The sequence below is a fragment of the Carya illinoinensis genome, chromosome 7 (assembly GCF_018687715.1).
Source record: "Carya illinoinensis cultivar Pawnee chromosome 7, C.illinoinensisPawnee_v1, whole genome shotgun sequence".
Lineage (NCBI taxonomy): Eukaryota > Viridiplantae > Streptophyta > Magnoliopsida > Fagales > Juglandaceae > Carya > Carya illinoinensis.
The window spans coordinates 15,898,584-15,919,199 of record NC_056758.1 but is presented as its reverse complement, the minus strand read 5'-3'; the positions used below and the strand labels follow the sequence as shown (position 1 = coordinate 15,919,199).

Sequence of the window (20,616 nt, the reverse complement as noted above, 5' to 3'; positions counted from 1 at the left end):
ATATATGGAGAAGTAAAGCACCCACCAAGGCTGCCTTCTTTATTTGGACAGCAGCATTAGGGAAGATTTTGACCACTGACAATCTTAGAAGACGTGGCTTGATAATTGTGGATTGGTGCTGTTTGTGTAGAAACAATGGAGAGACAGTGGACCACTTACTCCTACATTGCAAGTTCGCAAGTGAGATATGGAACTATTTTTTTAACAGAATGGGAATAGCTTGGGTAATGCCAGGTCGGGTGGTAGAGCTTTTAGCAAGCTGGAGAGGAATCACTGGGACTCCGCAAATTGCATCTTTGTGGAGGATGGCTCCAATTTGTATTTGTTGGTGTATTTGGAATGAAAGAAACAAGAGACTTTTTGAGGATCATGAACGTTCCTCGGAAGAGTTTTGGTGTTTCTTATGGAAGACTCTTTTTCTATGGGCCATTGTTTTAGATTTTAATGGCCTAAGCTTCCATGATTTTCTTGCTTCAGTTTCTAGTTCTTAAATAGGTGTATGCTCATGTATACCTCCAGTGTACCTGGGCTATGCCCATCTTTATCTTAATGAAGCTTTTATTACTTATAAAAAAAAAATACAAAGGTAACTTTCAGAAAAAGAAGCATGAAGCTTCTAGCAAAAAAGGATGGTGAACTCATAAGTGGCAAAACATGGCAGCGCGTGTGGAGCATATGTTGGTCAAAATGATTCTATTTATGGGAGGCGTAGCCGGACAGCAGAAGACTTTTGGTGGGGTGCATGTATGGCAGTGGGTGGTGGTTCGACCCCTATTTGCAATTAAAAGTCCTTGAAAAGGTGATAAGAAAAAAATTTCGAAAAAATAGATAAATAAAAGTCCTTTCAGGTGGCCACTGTAGAAGCATTTGGTGACAAAAAATAGGGGTTATAATATGTGACACGACCCGTGAACCCAACATGGACACGACACGAAATTAGCGAGTTTGAGTTTGATGTTAATGAGGTTGAGTTAAAACGGGTTGACCTGTTAGGACACGATTTATAAACGGGTCAACCTGCTTAACTCGAAATCAATTCGTTTTAACCCATTTAGATTTTATTTCAAAATTATAATTTTATTATTGTTAAGTTGTAATATTGTTATTTCTCAATATGCTTATGTTTTTATTATTGAGATTGTAATTCTGGACCTATGCTCATATTTGTTATTGTAGGGTTTGTAATATTGGTTTTATTATATGTTAAAATTTTAAAAATATTGATATCTTTTGTTAGTAGGTTGTCTTACTTTTTTTTAAAGATATTGTGGCTACTAATAAATATAGATTTTAAATTTTATATAAAACTATGTTAATCAGGTCAAATGGGTTTTGTGTGCTAGTCCACCCCATTTATATAAGATAGTTTTGAATGAGTCGTTTTGTGTTGACTTATTTCTAATTAATTATTAAATGGGTTAAAATGGGTGACACAATACGACCTGTTAACTAAATATGTTGGGTTAGAGTTTGAAAGTTTGACATGTTAATGGATCGGGTTTGTGTTGACTTATACAGTCAAATGTTCATGACTTGACACAACACGAACATGACCTGAAAACACGAATTTCCACCCCTAACAAAAAGAGGCTGAGATCCAAGCTTAACTTGAGGCTTGTGGTGGCCGCATTCTAGGCCGTGGGAAATACTGGTTGTCATGGGGGGATGGATATGGGGCGGCACTTCCAATGGTTGGGGTGTTTGGTGAGTTTGTGGACTAGAAGCTCTATCTAGCCTTTAATGGCTTGACAAGAAGAGACAACGGAGAAGAAAAAGAGAGAAAATGGAGGGATGGAAGAGAGGAGTCTCGTTAGAGGAAGAGGAAGGGTTGGCTGAGGGGTTGGTGGTTAAGTTTTGGGATTTGGGGGTAGGGCACAAGAGATAAAAGAGGAGGGGTTTGTGATCTGGGGTTTTTTTGTTAATTATATTTGAAGGTTGGAGTTTTCAGGGAGAAATCATTGCTGGGGACAGATATATTATTGCTTGGAGGGTAGTATCCTTGTGTGTGATGTGGAGCATTTGGCTGGAAACAAATAAGTTTGTGTTTTGAGTGCAAGGAGAACCGTGAAAGAGCTCAGAATGGGTTTACTCTGGTCATTTTATTTTTGAATTTTTGAAACGATTGTCCTTTCAGAACTTCTGCTTATCTCTTGGGCAATGTGCGCGTGCATTAAGAAATGCTATTTCTATTATTTATTTGGCTCCTTTATATGGTTCTCCAATAGTATGTATTGCAAACTTAAGGTGGCATATGTTATGATTGCAGTTCTGATTTACCTCAAGTCCAATAAGGTTTTCTGATATTTTTGAATATATATTGAAGTTTGAGGGAACTATGTAATATGTATGGTGCACATTGATCATTCATTGATTTTGTTCCATTCAATTGTAGGATTAATTTTTTTTTACTTATGCCTCTAGATGCAATATTTTGGCAAATATAATTATGAATACTTTCTTTTGTAGAGTACAGTGACGTTTCAGCATACCGCCTGTCACTGTCAGAGGATACAAAGGCGCTAAACCAGCTGGTATGCTATTATTGTTTAACCTCTTACTATATCTTGTGAATGCGTATACTTGTTCATGCAGTTACCTTCTGTTCAAATGTCTGGGATATTTAAATGTCAGCTATATAATGGCAAAACTGTAACACATGCAGAATGCCCTTATCCAAGAGGGGAAGGAGATGGCATCCGTGCTTTATACCTATCGCAGTTGTGTCAAGGCGCTTCCTCAGGTTAATTCTGGGTTTAGTTTGAAGTAAGATTTTTCTGGAGAAATTTGGTCATGGTATATGGACAAATGTGTCTGTGGTCATTGTATCTACAACTGAATATGCATATGTATAGTTTCCATAAGTGTGCACCAAGATGTGCTTTTAGGGGAAACACATCCAAAATACATCAACGCATGAAAATTTTGCCGGGCCTCTTGCTAAGGCACATGTTTTTTGTCTAAGGCATACACTAATGACAAATAACATTCCTTAGAATTACACCTGAGGTGTATGTCAAACCTTTTTTTGATGAATACATTTACATGTTTAATCGTTGAATACATGTAATACCTACAAAACAAGTTGAATTCACTTGATAACAAAGTTACATTTTTATTAGTAAAAGTACTTATTGATCATTTTGGTAAAAGTACTAAATTGGGTTTCTGGCTTATTGGTAATTTGTATTAGAGTTGGTGGCTGTAAGTTTGAATTTGAGCTCTATTCTATGCTTCTTATACAAGTTAAAGATTTATTCTTGTTGTTCTCCACCCATTGAGAGAGTCTAAGCTGATATACTAGGCGGAATGTTAGAAGGGTAGTGATAGGCTTACTACCCTATCACTACCCATTTACTACTTATAAGGTATTAGGAATTTCTTTTTTTTTTTATTATTTTCTTTTAAGTATTTTTTCAATATCCTTAGCCATCAAGAAAAAATTTAAAAAATATATAATTTTACTAATAGTCACTTCTTTAACCATTAAGTAAAATAAAAAATTAAAAAAAAATTGAATACAAAATGAGTAGTAAATAGGTAGTGAAATAGTAGTAATCCTATCATTTTCCATGTTTAGAATATACATTTAAAATACAAAACTTTATACTCCCTATTAGCTTAAGCTTTTGGCATCATGGCAATTTGCAATCTATATTATGTGGAAGCTTCTCGATTCTATGAGCAAAATCTAGTCGATCGAAGCACATAATCCATTAAGGGAAGTCTTGGCTCACATATGTGGTGGGATGTTAGATGCTATATTAAAAACTAAATTTACTCTCTCACCAGACTTCTGACAGTTTTTTTTCCCATTTGAGCTTAGACTTTTGGGGTAATGATAATTTATAATGCAAATTATGTGGCAGCTTCCTGATTCTATGAAGCAAAGTCAAGCTGATTTGTATCTAGAAACATACCAAGTTTTGGACTTGGAGATGAGTCGTCTCCGTGAAATTCAGCGCTGGCAAGCATCAGCTGCATCGAAAGTATGAACTCTTATATCTCGTTTCATTTCTGTATTGAAGCTTGACTCAAACTTTCAGATTCAAAAATTGTTGTTTTGCAATGCAGCTAGCTGCTGATATGCAGCGCTTCTCTAGACCTGAACGGCGCATAAATGGCCCGACAATCACTCATCTCTGGTCTGTTAGAACTTTTATTTTGGGGGACTTGATCACTTATTTTATTTCTAATTTTATTAACCTGATTTCAAGTGCTGTATATGTTTGAACTTGAGCTCCTCAGCCTCATAGAAACGTTCATGTCATTAGAGTTGTTCATAAATCCTGAAGGTGTCACCATGCTTTTTCTGAGTATCTCTCTACTCTAGGTCCATGTTGAAGTTACTAGATGTCTTGGTGCAACTCGATCATCTAAAAAATGCTAAAGCCAGCATACCTAATGATTTCTCTTGGTATAAGAGGTATGTGAATTATCTTTGGTCCATTTCATCTTGCTATATATTGGTTACATCTCTTCTCCTCTTTAGAGTGGACTTCGTCTGCTATTTTTTATCTGTTCTTTTAATTCTTAAGGACTGGTAGCTTGCATTTGAGAATCTCATCCCTTCTCTGTTCTCTTTGTTGTACGGTTGCAAACTTTTGCAATGTTCTTGAAGTTTGTAATTAACAGGCCATCTTTTAGTTCTGCAATTTGTCTACAACTTGGTGTTTGAGATCTTTCATTTCATGCAATAAAAAAAGCCAAAAGAAGAAAAAGGAATAATGGCTGTTTTTTGATTTGTAGAATGACATATTTTATAGGTCCTTCAAGTTATTTAAATCTGGTTCTTAAGACAGCAAGTCATATCTTTTGGAGAGGGGATAAGAAACAAAGAATAAGGAGAACAAGAGAAAACATTAAAAATCACACGCAGAGGTTCTTTTGGCCACCTCTGATGCCATGGGTAAGAGAAATTGTTAGAGCAAGGACTGCTGTGTTCAAACTGAAATAGGAGTGTACTTAGTAGAGTTTGGGTGATTTTCAAATGCCAAGAGGAGCTGGGTGTTAGGGACAGTTGGGTTGATTTAAAATCTCAAAATCCTTAATAATTACAAGATTTTATAATTTTAAAATAACACAAATTTAAATATTTTGGGCTTCTAAAAATATAAAAACTCATTCCAAAATGGAGGTGAGCTTAACCCAATTAAAACTGTCCAATAAAATATCAAAGAGATTTTACAAAAAATCATGGGCCTGTGAGCCTAAAGTCAAAACTTCACCCCAACCTTTTTCTACAATTACTAGCAATTCATCTTTTTAACTTCATATTTTTTCTCAACATAGTATAAGAAGTACTATCAGCTTGTTCTTGACTGCAGTTCAACATCTATTCTTTTTTTGTCTCAACCCCATTATCAGGACATTCACACAAGTCAGTATTCAATGGCAAGACACTGATTCAATGAGGGAGGAATTAGATGATTTGCAGGTGTGTAACTTTGCTTCTGTCTGTCTTTATATTTAGACACAGGATGTATATAATGTACAACGGCCAATCTTGTTTGGGAACAGTAAAATTTTTGTAATTTTATTTTTCTTTTTTTGTCTACTTTTTTTTGCTCTTATAGTCATAATGGATATTTGTGCCACTCTGGTACTTGATCAAGTACAATTATCTTTTTGAGTATTTCTTGCAGATTTTCTTAAGCACGAGGTGGGCTATCTTAATGAATTTGCACGTTGAGATGTTTCGTGTGAACAAGTATCCTCTTTATGTTAGATTTCTGACATCTTGTCTACTGCAGAAATATGTATTTAATACCAGGGTGGAAATGATTTGCCTTAGTTGATACTTGATCTACATCTCGTTTATGATGCTGATATATTTTTCAGAACTTAGAATATAATTTGCGTTATCTTGTTCATTGCATGGGTTCAAATTCCTTGACCTGAAATAGTGTTGAAGACATTCTTCAAGTTCTCATAGTCTTTGCGGTTGAGTCGTTAGAGTTGGATTTCACACTTCTGTTTCCTGAGCGACACATTCTTCTACGTGTTTTACCTGTTCTTGTTGTCTTAGCAACATCCTCGGAGAAAGACAGCGAGTCTCTATACAAGAGGGTGAAAATTAACAGACTGATAAATATATTTAAGGTATTCCTGCTTTGTGAAATGATTTAAACTTGATATCGGTGATAAGTATACAGTTTATTGCATTTTGCCCATCAAAACTGCTTCATTTTCACCAGTACCAATAGATTTTGACTCAGTCCTATTGGGCTCATGATTGAGAGTTTTATTGCCAGTTTTCCCATTCCATAAATATCATTGTCAATTTAACAAAAATACATATAAAAGAATGAAATTACTCTTAATATTAAAACTGAGCTTTAAATAGAGCTTGAAGGTAATTTAATCTTTATACATCTGTACTTTAATCTTTACCTATCAAAAAATGTTGGCAACAATTTTTTATGAAGGGGTTACCTAAGGTCAAAACCTTGAATTAGACACCTAGTGACACTGTATAATAATTGGTGAGAATTGGGTGGTAGTTATTAACCCAAACATATATTACCTCTTTATCTGTGGTAGATTGATCAAGAAGCTTGCATTAATATTGTGGGTTTTCTTGACAGAACGATCCAGTCATTCCTGCATTTCCAGATCTTCATCTTTCTCCTGCTGCAATCTTGAAAGAGCTGTCGATGTACTTTCAAAAATTTTCCGCCCAAACTCGTCTTCTCGGTCTTCCAGCACCTCATGAGCTTCCACCCCGTGAGGCACAAGAATATCCTGTTGTCTTTCATCATTTTTATTGTTGATTGATCTGTTTTATGATTAAATTCACCAATTTATGCCCTTTTTACTGCTTTTCTAATGAACATCTGAAACATGTAAAGAAATAATGTTAGTTAATGTGAGTCAGTTCTCCTGATCTCCCCATCTCTCTCGTTAAGTATTAACAAATCAAACATAAAGGAGGACTTCTGGTTTAGTCAACTTTAAAGTGCTTTAATTTCAGTTTTCTTTCTTTCAACTTAGAACTTAGAAGGAAATAAAGATGCATTACGGAACGAATAATGATGATAACACATCGGGGACTGTTCCATTCTTTTTGTGGTGTTTTGACAAGCTTGTTTAAATGTTTTAAATTTGCTTCCTACGTCTATATCATATATGTATTTCATTGTGAACTTTGGGTGTCATTGCTTTTGGTGGGTTTACTACAATTCTGAATTGGCTCAATTGAGTTGGCCAGTTTCTGACTCAATCCAACTCTGATCCCTTCCAAACACGGGCCATTGCCATCTAACAGGGTTCTTAATCCCATTGACAACAATACTTTCAACTAAAACAGTGAAACATCATTGTGAAAGTTTAACAGATACCCATCCGTGGGTAGCCAAGTGGTAAGGGCTAACTTGTGTGCATGTGCTCCATGTCACAGGTTCGATTCCCCTTGGGATCAAACTGCGATTTAAGTGGGAGGCTGTGGTGGTGGGTTGCTGTGCTAGTATCTCGGGGGTTTACATTCCATGGGTGAGTCCTAAGGGTTCTGCCGTGGGGTGGATCCCTCGTCAGAAAAAAGAAGAAGAAGAAGTTTTACAGATATTATAAACTTGAGTCTGCCTTTTATCTAAGTGATTTTTAGAATTCATAATCTGCTTTAGAAGACTTGATGCTTCAAGAACTATGTTTTCAGAATGGTCCACTGTTAAAGTACTTCTCTGCAATATAATAATTATTATTTGGTTATGTTGGATTAATCTTTAAGTTGGTAAAGGAGTTTGTAGAAACTGAAGTCATTTTGTTTGAAATTAGTAACTTACTAATCTATGTAGGAGACTTCATACCTAGTTGTCTAGGGGATTAATAACCATTTTAGATGCTGGTGCATTTACAATGTCAAAATACTGAGAAACCGAGAATACCAAGAGAGCTTTTGGAAAAACCTGTCCTATGTGCAGCGTACTTCTCATTAAGTGGTAGGCAATCAATCAATCCATGCTTTAGAAGGAAAGAAAGGATTACCATACATAGTAAATTCTAATGTGTAAGTCCCTGAGAATTAGCATCTATACATGGTAAGAATATTACTTGTACAGCTAGTATAAACAGATAAATATATATGGTAAGAATTAGCATTTATTATGTGCGGTAACATAGAATACATCAACAGATCCCTTTTTTGTGAATCCTTGATATAATGCACTTATCAGAGACAGTATCTCATCATTAATCACATTGGAGCAATCCGTGCCGAGCATGATGATTTTGCACTTCGTTTTGCTTCATCGTTGAATCAGGTGCTGTCCCCTTACCTCCCCTATGTATATAGATACGTTTCTTGCTGTCCCTGATGTATTTGTTTCTAAAGTCTATTAAATTTTTTGTGTGAAGCTATTGTTGTTAAAGTCAACAGATAGTGCTGATATTGAGTGGAGCAAAGAAGTTAAGGGAAGCATGTATGATGTAATTGTTGAAGGTTTTCAGCTTTTAAGCAGATGGAATGCACGCATTTGGGAACAATGTGCGTGGAAATTTTCTCGCCCATGCAAGGATCCAGTTCCTTTGGAATTACATGAGACTTCAACGTCATTTTCTGACTATGAAAAGGTTATATATCACTTTTATCTGCTTATTGTTTTCCCTGTTGATATATAACACAAAAGTTTTCCATCATCTTTACGCATTTTTCCGATTCTCAGTCTGAACAGCAGCGACAAAAAAATTTTCTTGATAAGTATACAAATTTTATTGATCAATGAATAGGCATAGCCAAGTACATTACAAAGGTACTAACTATGTAGGTGCAGTAGAGACAAGAAAATCATGTAGATTTAGGCCATTAAAGTCAACAGCAATGGCCCAAGTACATAGAGTTCTAATAAAAAAGGCTTTAAGTTCCTCCAATGATCTCTCCTTGTCTTCGAACGTCCGATCATTGCGCTCCTACCACAAACACTACATGATGCATATAGGGACCATCTTCCACACAGCTTTAAACTATTGAATGCCTCTTAGGTTTGTCCAGTTGGCCAGCGCTGCCACCACTGTCTCGGGCATAATCCAAGCCAAATCTGGTCTATTGAACACCTCATTCCATAACACTTTAGCTATATCACAATGTAGTAGGAGATGGTCCATGGATTCACCGCTGTTCCTACACATGCAACACCAATATGTGATGATCACCTTACGTTTCCTTAAATTGTCAGTTATGAGGATCTTATCCAAGGAAGCTGTCCACACGAAGAATGCTGCTTTGGGAGGCATCTTATGTCTCCACAACCTTCTCCATGTGTAACACCCGTCCTTATGGTGGGTCATTTTCATAACGATTTTAATAAAAATCGACTGGAATTACGATTCCTATTCGATTTCTTTTCCATTCATGTCAGGATACAAAAGACTCCATGTCATAAATAAAATTCATTTTCTTAATTAAAAGATTACAGCGGAAAATATTAAACTTTCATAATTAAAGTTTCTTGTATAAAAGATCTTTCCTATGCCTTTGTGCTCTTCTCCTTGGGCTGTGCCCGTCCTGACCTGTCATGTTCATCTTGTGCCTGGGAGGGCACACATAGAGACTTAAATGAGTTGATGACTCGTAAGCATTACTTCATACAGTCAAAATATAATAACATAGATTTTCAGTTATGCATTTATCATTCCATACATACATATCGTACTTAGAATGCATACGTCTTTCTTTTCATTTTAAAACGTTGCGAGATGAGGTTTTTCTTTAAAACATGCTTTCTTCTTTAAAACAGTTCCCCACGCATCGCTGCCTTCATTTCTTAAAAAATCTTTTAATGCATTCGTTCTTTTACATACGTTCATGCATACATACATATATACATGCATTCCTCTTCTTGCTTATGTACATTCATACATTTAGTCTATCCATACATATATTTATTCTTTCTTAACATGCATTCATTCATTCTTATCACTTTCATTGGCCATAGCACACTATTACACCCCGTGTGCTGGGGTTAGCGGTCTTTTGGATCTGATTCTGCCCGTGGCCACGGGTAGGGAATCCATTCGGTCAGGGTGCAGCACTAGGTGCACTACCAGTACTACTTATCCCGACATTGCAATCTGCCCCATCTAGTCCATTTATTGGTACCATTTCCATTCCAGTCTATGTGGCCCTTACGTATTTTCATACATCATGCATTTAGTCCGTTCATTTTTTTTCAGTCATTTTCTTTCTTTTGCAGTCCTTTACAATTCTTACAGTTCTTATGGTTCTTCAGTTCATCAGTTTATAAAGTCATTTTAGAAAAAATTGTCTTTCATGGCATCATTTTAAAACATCATCTTTCATAGGGATATTTTAAACATAGGGCCGAAGCCTCACTTTCAAAGGGATATTTAAAAACACTTTCTTCGCGTTGTTTAAAGCATGGTTTTTTTTTTAATTTTTTTTTGTGAAAGTTGCTTTAAGAGAAGTTTCTTTAAGAGAAAATGATTTTCTTTCTTTTTCATAAAAGTTGTTTTAGAAAGAATTATTTTTATTTTAAAAAAATAGTTTTCTTTCTTTTTCGGTCCTTACAGTCCTTAATAGTTCTTACATCTTTTAAGGCTTCTTTTAATTTTCCTTTTGTAAACATACATACAATACGTACTACTTATAAGATCTATTCACATGCATAGATGTGCATACTTTGAGTGCGTGAAAAGGGGCTGCCGAGGAGGGCCGCTACGTACTTATACTTGAAAACTTACGTTTCGTTCTTTTCTTTCGTAAAACGTGTATTCGTGTTGAAAATGTTTGATTACCTTTTCGAGAAAAGCTTTTGTTTTCTTCTTCATTTGTATAAAGAAAACTCTAGAAGAGTATGAACATAATACTTACTTGAACTTCATGCCATACTCATTCCATGCAGTCCATTCTTCTGCGTGTCAGATGGCAACCTACATGCATACACATAACCTTACGTCATCATCTATCTAACGCATAAGTAATTATTTTAAGAATAGAACTATGCCTCACTTGGAACACTTTCCGACCATTCTTGAGCTCTTACGTGCCATTTACTATACTAAAACCTTCAGGGTTTTATCCGTTAAAGTGAACCCCCGTAATTCACCTTAGGGTTAAGACACTAAGATCTCCGTCTCGTTCTTCTATTTTCACAATCCGACGCATGATTCCGACTAGCAGAGTCATGCGTCCCAACCTTAGACAACTTACCCATTACTACATTCGCGCATCCTAGCCCATATTAAATCCTCATTCTCAACCAGTTAGGTGACATGAATTTAAGCCAACTCTAGGGCTAAAATACCATGTAACCATGATCAGGATAGATTGCCCATTACATATGGTAAACCTATCCGGTACACGTCTCGCTAGAGACACCTGTATCTCATCCCCTTTTTATCACCTAAGAGCAACTTATAATTCCAATGAACGCCCGCTTGCATAAATAAGCTCCATACTCCAATACCAACTTGCTAAGACCCGGTTGATAGGACTCTTCCTACTTCTTGGTGCTGTACAAGTTCATCCCAACACTTGATAGGAGAGGACTGCATCCACAAATGCACCTCTGTCACGTCACGCAGCTCGAGACTAACCTCAAGTCACGTCATGACATGACTCCCATCATGCTTTTGTTGCACGCTCTGATACTTTTCCACCACTTCCTTGTACTCTTAGCCATAGTCAACCACAAGGCGACACCTTGTCACCCCAGACTACAGCCATATCACCACTACTTTGGGACACTGTTACATAGTTCCTGCCACTTAACAAGAGGACTGCATCCAGAAATGCGCTCTTGTCATATTATGCAGCTCAAGACAAATTCCCGAATAATAGCACGATGCCCATCATGCTTCTGCTGCACTCTCTGATACCTTTTCATTGCTTCACACATACCTTCAGCCACACGTCAGCCACAAGGCAACACCTTTTACCTTGGACTGCAGCCACATCACCACTACTTCGGGACATTGTTATACAGTTTTCCGATGCCACACTATACACTCCACGCTTCTCTGCTACGCCATCCGGTGTATCACGACCTAGTACAGTGTACACTCATGTGAACTTTCTTTCATCCACACTACGACAAACATTACTATGATACACGTCTCACGGTGCATCGCTACGCGACATGGAGTACGTGTCACACGTACTCCTTTCTCTACAACACTTGTTATCACGACGCACATCACATGGTGCATCGTCATATAACACGGAGTATGCTCCACGCGTACCCCCTTCATTCTACGCCACACGTTAATACAGCGCACGTCACATGGCGAGTCACTGCACTACACAGAGTACGCTCCACGTGTACTCCCTTTGCACTTCACGGAGTATCACAATTACGGCATCCATCTCACGCCCATATAGCTCACCACTGGTGAGGTAGTGGTCGCCGGTGTAAGGAGAACATGCCAGTGTGGGAGGTGGGGCACGGCGGCTGGAGGTGGCGTCGGCTGGGAGTGCAAATTGAACAGTGAAGAAGAACAACAGCATGTGTACGTTGCGCATAGGAAGAGAGAGAAAGAAGAAAAGGAAAAAGAGAAAAAGTGAGGAGGAAAAGATAGGGGCCTGGGTATTTAATCTCAGTCTTATGCTTCGGAATCCTCAAAACGATCTAACGATGAGTTTAAATACTGATTTGAAAACGCTTAAGTAAATAAAACACTGAGAGGAATTAAGATAGAGGATTATTTTATAAATTAAAGTTTATAAAATAATATTTCTTCATCATTATTTAAAATGATAAAGTATCATTAATTATTCAAAGAGGATAAAATCATTTAAATTAATTAAGATTTTTCAACGTAAAGTTAAACCTCTTAATATTTTAAAACAACTAAAATATTTAATTTAAGTAATTATCCACAATTATAATATTTTTAGAACTCATTAAAATATTATAATTGTGTTGCTTTAAAAATAAGCTTATAAAATAATACTGGAAATATCCATAACATGAAAATATTCATAAGCTTTAAAATATCTATCTTATTTTGAAATCCGCTAGATAACTTTCAGAACACGCCATCGAGGTACGGCACGTAGGATACGGTTCAACACATAGATCGAGGCTTAGCACGTAGACTGAAGCTCGACACGTAGACCGAAGTTCGACACGTAGATCGAGGCTCATAAATAAAGAAGAAGAAAGGAGTGGATATCACACCATGGGAACTGAATATTTGGCTATTGTGTGAGGGACTTATAAAAAGAGTTAATCGAGAATGAACCTTTACCTATGGGTATCCATCACAACATATCTGCATGCTGGTTGCTGGATTTTATAGAGTACAAAAGGCTAAAAATGTCTTCAAAATTGCTCATTTCCCAAGCTTGTGCCGCCCAAATAAAATTGATATTCCTGATGGATTTGCTCCCTCGATATCACCATAACTTCAACCACTGAAACATCTTTGGCACTCGCAACCCGGACAAGGGAGGGAAAAGAGTCCTTTAAAGCACTGTTACCACACCAAATATCACTCTAGAATTTAATCTTGGAGCCCTCACCCAAATGAAATCTTGTGTTTCGAGTAAAGACTCCCCATCCTCTTCTTATGTGTTTCCACAACCCCACTCCATAAGCCCCTCTCACTTCTTTAGTACACCATCCCCCCCATAAGCCTCCATATTTTCTCTTAATTACCAACTTCTATAAGGCTTCTGATTCCTTATTATATCTACGCAACCATTTTCCAAGTAACCCCCAATTTTTCGCCCAATTAAAAATTCTCATATTTCTAATTCTCAAACCACTATTGGAGATATGGCAACATACCTTCTCCCAATTGACTAGGTGGAATTTGAACTCCTAACCCACTCCACTCCATAGGAAATCACGTTGAATTTTCTCAATTTGGGACGCCACACTTGCTAGGATAAGGAATAGAGAAAAAAAGCAAGTCGGTAAATTTGATAATGTACTCTTGATCAAGGTAATCTTACCGCTTTTCAACAGGTACATTCTCTTCCATTCTGCCAGTTTCCTCTCTACTTTTTCAATCACTGTGTCCTATAATGAAGGTGCTCTCAAGGTAGCCACCAATGGCAGTCCAAGGTAAGTCATAGGGAGAAAGGCAATCTTACACCATAGAGTGCTAGCCAACTGTCTTATACGGTGCAAAACCTCCAATTGGCACCATCTCTGATTTATCAAAGTTCACTTTCAGCCCAGACGCTGCTTCAAAACAAAGGAGAAGGGCCTTCAATGCTTGAATCTGGTTATGATCTGCCTCACAAAAGATAATTGTGTCATCTGCAAATAACAAATAAGAAATATTAATAATTCCCTTATCCGGGGTTGCAATTGAGAAGCCTGCCATGAACCCATTATTAACCAGTGCCGAGGTCATTCTACTTGGCGCCTCTAATCACAATAACAAAAAGGAGTGGATATAACGGATCTCCTTGTCTTAAACCTTGAGTGCTATTAAAAAAACTAGCTGGGTTTCCATTTATCAAAATTGAAATTTCAGCGTTGATATGCACCAACGGATCCATGACCGCCACCTCTCCCCAAAACCACACCTCCCAAGAAGATAAAGTAGAAAATCCCAGTTAATGTGATCGTACACCTTCTCCATGTCTAGCTTGCAAATGATCCCTGCATTGCCAACTTTCAATTTACTGTCAAGGCATTCGTTGGCGATAAGAATTGCATCTAAAATATGTCTACCCTTTACAAACAGATTTTGGGTTTTGTAGTTATCTTCCCCAAGACCTCACCTAGACGGTTCACAAGCACCTTGGAAATTATCTTGTATACCCCATTTACTATGCTAATGGGCCGAAACTTGCTAATCTCCGTTGCCCCGACCTCCTTTGGTATCAATGTAAGAAAAGTGGCGTTAAGGTTTTTCTCAAATTTTCCAGCCATGGAAAGCTCCTGAAACACCCTCATAAGATCATCATTTAACAGGTCCCAACATGTTTGAAAGAAGCCTATAGAAAAACCGTTAGTGCCTAGTGCCTTGTCTTTAATCAATTCTCCTCACCACTTCGTAAACCTCTGCATCCTCAAAAGGCCTCTCCGACCAAAAAATAGCATGCTGCCCAATGGAGTTGAAACCAAGCCCATCAAGTGTAGGTTGCCATCGCACCTGCTTGGTAAGTAACTGCTCAAAGAAATCAACTACATGATTATAAATCAACTGATCTTCCCTACCCTCAACACCATCAATTTTCAACATCTCAATGTTGTTGGTTCTCCTACAAGAGTTTGCTATTTTGTGGAAGAATTTCGTGCTTCGATCTCCTTCCTTTGACAACAATGCTCTAGATTTTTTATGCCAAGAAGTCTCTTCTAATAAAATAATCCTCTCAAGATCTGCGACCAACACTATGTTCTGAGCTAATTCTTCTTGTGTGAGTCTGATCCTCTTGTATCCTCTCTAGCTCCTGGATCTCCATCAGCTTACTTTTCTTGCGTTCCCCTATATCACCAAATGACTGCATGTTCCAAAGTTTTAAATCTTTTTTTAGAGCTTTCAGTTTACCCACAAAGATGAAGCTATGGGTACCCTGTAACTAGTTTGAGGACCACCACTGTATGATCTTGTCCACAAAGCCTTCAGATTTCAACCTCATATTTTTAAATTTAAAGTATCGACACCTTCTTTGGATACTACCACATGTAGAATTATAGGGAGATTTAATTTGATGATCTGTCAGCAATGTTAGGGGCTAAGATTGAGGAGATCTACAGCTAACAGATCATGTTTTCTTATCCCATGATTTTAGGAGATTTAATTTGATGATCTGTCAGCAATGTTAGGTGCTAAGATTGAGGAGATCTACAGCTAACAGATCATGTTTTCTTATCCCATGATCTTAGGAGATTTAATTTGATGATCTGTTAGCAATGTTAGGTGCTAAGATTCAGGAGATCTACAGCTAACAGATCATGCTTTCTTATCCCAAGATTTTAGGGGATTTGGTAGTCTGTTACCAAATCCGTAGATATGAGTTTCCATTTTTATAGCTTTCTGTTTTAGGTAGTTTTGATTCTTTCCTAAGTAAGTTGTAAATATCCCTAAAATAGATGAGTATTATCATCTATATATATAGAGGGGAATGTAATCATTTTTGATATATTGGAATATTGAGTTTTTCCTTCCAATTCGATACCACAATCTAGTGTGATAGGCCAATGATCCGAATAAAGACAAGGCATTCTCTTTTGCCATACATTTGGAAAATGACTTTCCCATTCTAGTGATGTTAAGAATCTATCCAGTCTAGACCATATTTGATTATTAGACCACGTGAAAGAACCCCCCGCTAGTGGCAGATCCACTAAGTTCAAATCAAAGATGCACTCCGAGAATTTTGTCATGAACCTTTTGACACTTGCGGTATCTTAGCACTTGCAATGAACCTTTTGACTATCTTCATTGTATTGGATTGTTAATTATTCATTTTCTTTTCTTTACCTGTATAAACAAATTATTCCTTTTCTTTTCTATTTTGTTTTTTGGGATTTCAGCTTTCTTGGTTTCCTGTGCGTTTTATGTGTAACAAATTTTTGGCTGATAGCTAACCTTTGTGTTTAATGGTCATCATGTTGCAACTAGGCTCTGGTAACACCTCAGTCCTACATTTAAAAAAAAAAAAGCTCACATAGAATAGGTAAGTTTTGTAAGTGCTAAGTCCACCAGTTTTTTTGAGAGGCACTGGGTGTCCGTAAACAATGTCCTGACGGTGCTAAGTCCCACATTAACTTGACTACCAAGTGAAATTGAGATTTATGATTCTATGGACGCTTAGATGTGGCTAGCGTTTCCCTGTGTTGTCATAGCCCGACTTAGAAGGTGTAAGCTTTGTGTTTGAACTTTCTCCACTGGGTTGAGATAGAGCATTTTAATGAGTGGTCTGACTATGTCATGTTAATCATCTGCTGTGGCACAACCATAAAGGGTGGGTTATAATTTTGACCACTCTATCACATCATCATTAGGTATGTAGCTAAAGGATAAAATGGGCCAATAGTTTGCTTATGAAATGTCATTTTCCTCCTGTCATATCAGTCTTCTTTACAAATTCAAGACAATAAAATTATTCTCTTTCATATATTTTACCTTGAGAACCCTCTTAATAATTTGATCATAAACTACTTGGCCTAGATTCTCTGCAGTTACGTTTGATCAATTTTGAAATTGAATGGTTTGTTTAGACGAGTTGAAATATCAGTTAAGTAGTTCACCAAGAAGTTTGAGTGTCTAAGCACTCTTCATATAATCAGTCTAAGACTATTCGCCATCTTTTATTTAATTTTTTTTCCATTTTTTCTTGATTGTTTGTTTTCTAAATCAGAGTAGATCGAGGAATAACTTGAGTGATATTGTTATAGGTGTAAATTAGCTTCTGGCTATGCGTAAGTCTATTTCAAAATCCTGAGGGGTAGCTTAGTTGGTCAGGCCTTGGGTTTGCTCCCCAATGGTCACCAGTTTGAGTCCTCTCAGGGTCATTGGAGGTTTACCTAGCCGTTAACTTCAGAACCCCGTGGGATTAGTCGAGGTGCGGGCAAGTTAGCTTGGATATCCACGGATATAAAAAAAAAAAAAAAGTCTATTTCAACAAAAATATGAAATTTGGAAACTATATCCTAGATATTTTGGATTGTAGGAGTTATTAACGACCTGCCATGCTGGTTCATTTGAAGTTCCCTCATCCGGATAATCCCCAAGAACAAAAGTTTTGGATTATGGATCCATGGGATTTTATGCTTTTGCCATAAAACATTGATTTGTTGATCCGGAAGTTTTTCTTTGATTTCTTCCCCTAATTTCATTTGTGACTAGTACAGTTTAACATGGAAAGCTGATGATACATTGGACAAAAAGAGGCTACTGCTATAACGATTCTAACATAAGCCTATCTCTTCTCTTCCTATCCTTAAATCAGGCAACCTACAATAGTTACAATAAGCCTGGCCCATATAACAATTTCTGTTCAAGTTTGACTGAGATTGAGTAGTTTGTTGCCAATTAGTTTGAAGCTGAAATTGACACTTACTTGCTAAAACTTTGTTTGGCGGTGCTTGCTTGAGATGTTTTTGAAGGTTATATGCATTGAAGGAAACTCTTATGAATTAACAATAATAATCAGGGGAAACTTTTGTGAATTAAAAGCACTTGAATAATTTGGGTTTGTGTTGTATGCTAGCAATTTAGGTGAATAAATTTGTATCAATAAACAATTTGATCTGTGTGTGTTTTAAGGAAAATGCTACTCTGCCGCCTATGATGTACTGCTCTAGTTGACCGCTAATCAAATTTTTTTTTTTTTACTTAATGATTAAAGAAGTGATTTTTAGTTTATTGGTGTATTTTTTTTTTATTTTTCAAAAATATTTAAAAATGATAAAAAAATGTGAGTAAAAAAATTAGATAAAAATAAAAGACTGATTTTACCCTAGCGGTCACTTGCAGCGGTAAGCTGCAAGCAGCACAGTAGTGTTGCTTGTGTTTTAAATATAATCCAGTGCTACAGATCTTGTTATCAAACATGTCTACATCAATACTACTGTTTGTGTGACAGTGGGCATATTTGATTGAATTACCTGTAGGTTGTACGGTATAATTATGGTGCAGAGGAAAGGAAAGCACTTGTTGAACTTGTTAGCTACATAAAGAGCATTGGATCCATGATGCAGCGGTTTGATACATTGGTAGCTGATGCATTATGGGAAACAATACATGCTGAGGTCCAAGATTTTGTCCAAAACACATTGGCAACTATGTTGCGAACTACCTTCCGAAAGAAGAAGGACCTTTCAAGGTGGGGATTTCAAATTTCTGCATGTTCCCTTTTTAAGTTATTATCTTTGCTTTTGGAGTTTTGTCAAGAAATTAAGTTTGAAATTGATGAGCATGATGGTAGTGAAGTTATAGAAGTTTTTGGGAAAAAATTATTGATTTAATAATGTGGCTAATAAACTTAATACTTATGGGTCAATCATGTCCGTCACACTGATGGTTCCAAAGTAAGATGCACTTTTTGTGTAATGTTGTATGGATATATTATGTATTGTTTGATGCTCCTTATATCTACTTTCAAAAGTCATCTCGAGGGAATACGCTACTATCAAAAATTACATCCGTACATTGTTTAAAGATATTGGGGCTTGCAAATTGTTGAAATGATTTGTTTTAGATCCATAGCACCCCCAAACTTCTTGGGTTTATATTTTAGGTAACGACGGTTTCCGTTTTTATGGATGATAATTCTTGTTAAATAAGTTCAAAATGAGGACACAGGAAATATGAAAAAGTGAAGCCTATCTAGAAGAAGATAAAGATACAAGAAAATCATGTAGATTTAGACTATTAAAGTCTATGGAGACAGTCTAAAATAGAAGATCATTGATAAAAAGTGTTTTGAGCTCCTCCAATGTCCTTTCTCTATCCTCAAAGATTCTGTGGATTGTTTCCTTCCAAGTGAATCCAATTGAGTTTAGTAGGAACTATCTTTCGTACATCTGCAATTTGCAGGCTGCCGCTTAACCCTCTCCATGAATAAAGCAAATAAAAAATTCTTCTGGGGGCTATGTTCAGAAGATAATTATGAATCAAAGTTATTTATCTTAATTTGATTTTGAGATTGATTTCTTGAAACAACTCATAAAGAGGAAGATTTTTGAGCTCTCGGTGGAAGATGATCGTTCAAGGATCTTGTATTGTGAGCTTCCACGGTGAAATGGTTTGTACAATTGTTAAAAGATTGTTCTTTGTCGAGTGGCAAGAAGGAATTCATTAGAACATCTTGTGTTGCTAGTTCAACCTATCTTGCCCAAAAGCGTTCTAATGTGCATGAGAGGTACTTGGCTTTTGTACAATATGGGGGTGGTGGAAGAAGAGGCTTTATAGACATTCTTGAAGGAGTGAAGGGAAGGGAATGAAAGAGAATGCCTATGGAGCTCTGAGAGATTTGCAATTGCTTGGAGAAGTCTGACAACACTTGGTCAACATGAGTGCGGAACCTCAAGTTGCAAAGCTCGGCATATGTCGCACATTGAGAGGGGTGTAGTAAAGTCATATGCAAAGGCAGTTTTGGCTCTGTGCTATGTATCTACCATTAATGGAGTCCAAAATAGAGGATTGGCAGAACCGATGAAGGGTAGCAAGGGACATCCAAAACTAGTGGCAACAAAGGAATTTCATCAAGGAAAGGAGTGATTGTTGTGGAAACTGATGGCCTTATGCACCAATTGCTAGAGATTATGCAAATAGGTAAGGTCGTTAATTGTTCAAGGAAGCATTCAATAGACACAGTAGCGTACAATGGTTTAGAATTTTTAGAAATTGAGCTTCTGACTGTGAGGGATGTGGTTTGTAGCCTAATTCAAGTTGAGTTAGGCTTGGGCTTGGATGTGGGTTTGTGCAAGTGTGGGCTAGAGTAGCCCGTTGGAGGCGTGTGAGAAAGTAGGCCAACACACAAGAGAAAGATCCATGTAACTAAAGCAATCTAGCTTGAGAAAGGAAATTCAGAACCTCTACCTGCTAGGCCTGTGCATAAAAGCACCTCACCTGACCAATCCGAAAGATCCGACATGTACTCACCCGACTAAAGTCGGGTCCATCGGTTCAAAACTAATAACGGGTTTATTACCCCCAATATCGGTTGAAACCGATCACCCGAGGAAATCATTTTGA

General features: G+C 37.0%; 1 protein-coding gene across 1 annotated transcript in view; it reads left to right on the top strand.

The window, feature by feature from the left end:
* LOC122314682 (protein PIR) overlaps positions 1-20,616 on the top strand; it is a 66,729-nt gene that overhangs the window by 7,480 nt on the left and 38,633 nt on the right. The window contains exons 3-14 of the mRNA XM_043130189.1: positions 2,467-2,531; positions 2,663-2,740; positions 3,867-3,986; positions 4,072-4,142; positions 4,331-4,423; positions 5,365-5,434; positions 5,643-5,707; positions 5,904-6,099; positions 6,585-6,736; positions 8,162-8,255; positions 8,350-8,565; positions 18,531-18,742. Of these exons, the coding sequence (XP_042986123.1) occupies positions 2,467-2,531; positions 2,663-2,740; positions 3,867-3,986; positions 4,072-4,142; positions 4,331-4,423; positions 5,365-5,434; positions 5,643-5,707; positions 5,904-6,099; positions 6,585-6,736; positions 8,162-8,255; positions 8,350-8,565; positions 18,531-18,742 (1,432 nt within the window). The remainder of the gene's footprint in view (positions 1-2,466; positions 2,532-2,662; positions 2,741-3,866; positions 3,987-4,071; positions 4,143-4,330; positions 4,424-5,364; positions 5,435-5,642; positions 5,708-5,903; positions 6,100-6,584; positions 6,737-8,161; positions 8,256-8,349; positions 8,566-18,530; positions 18,743-20,616) is intronic.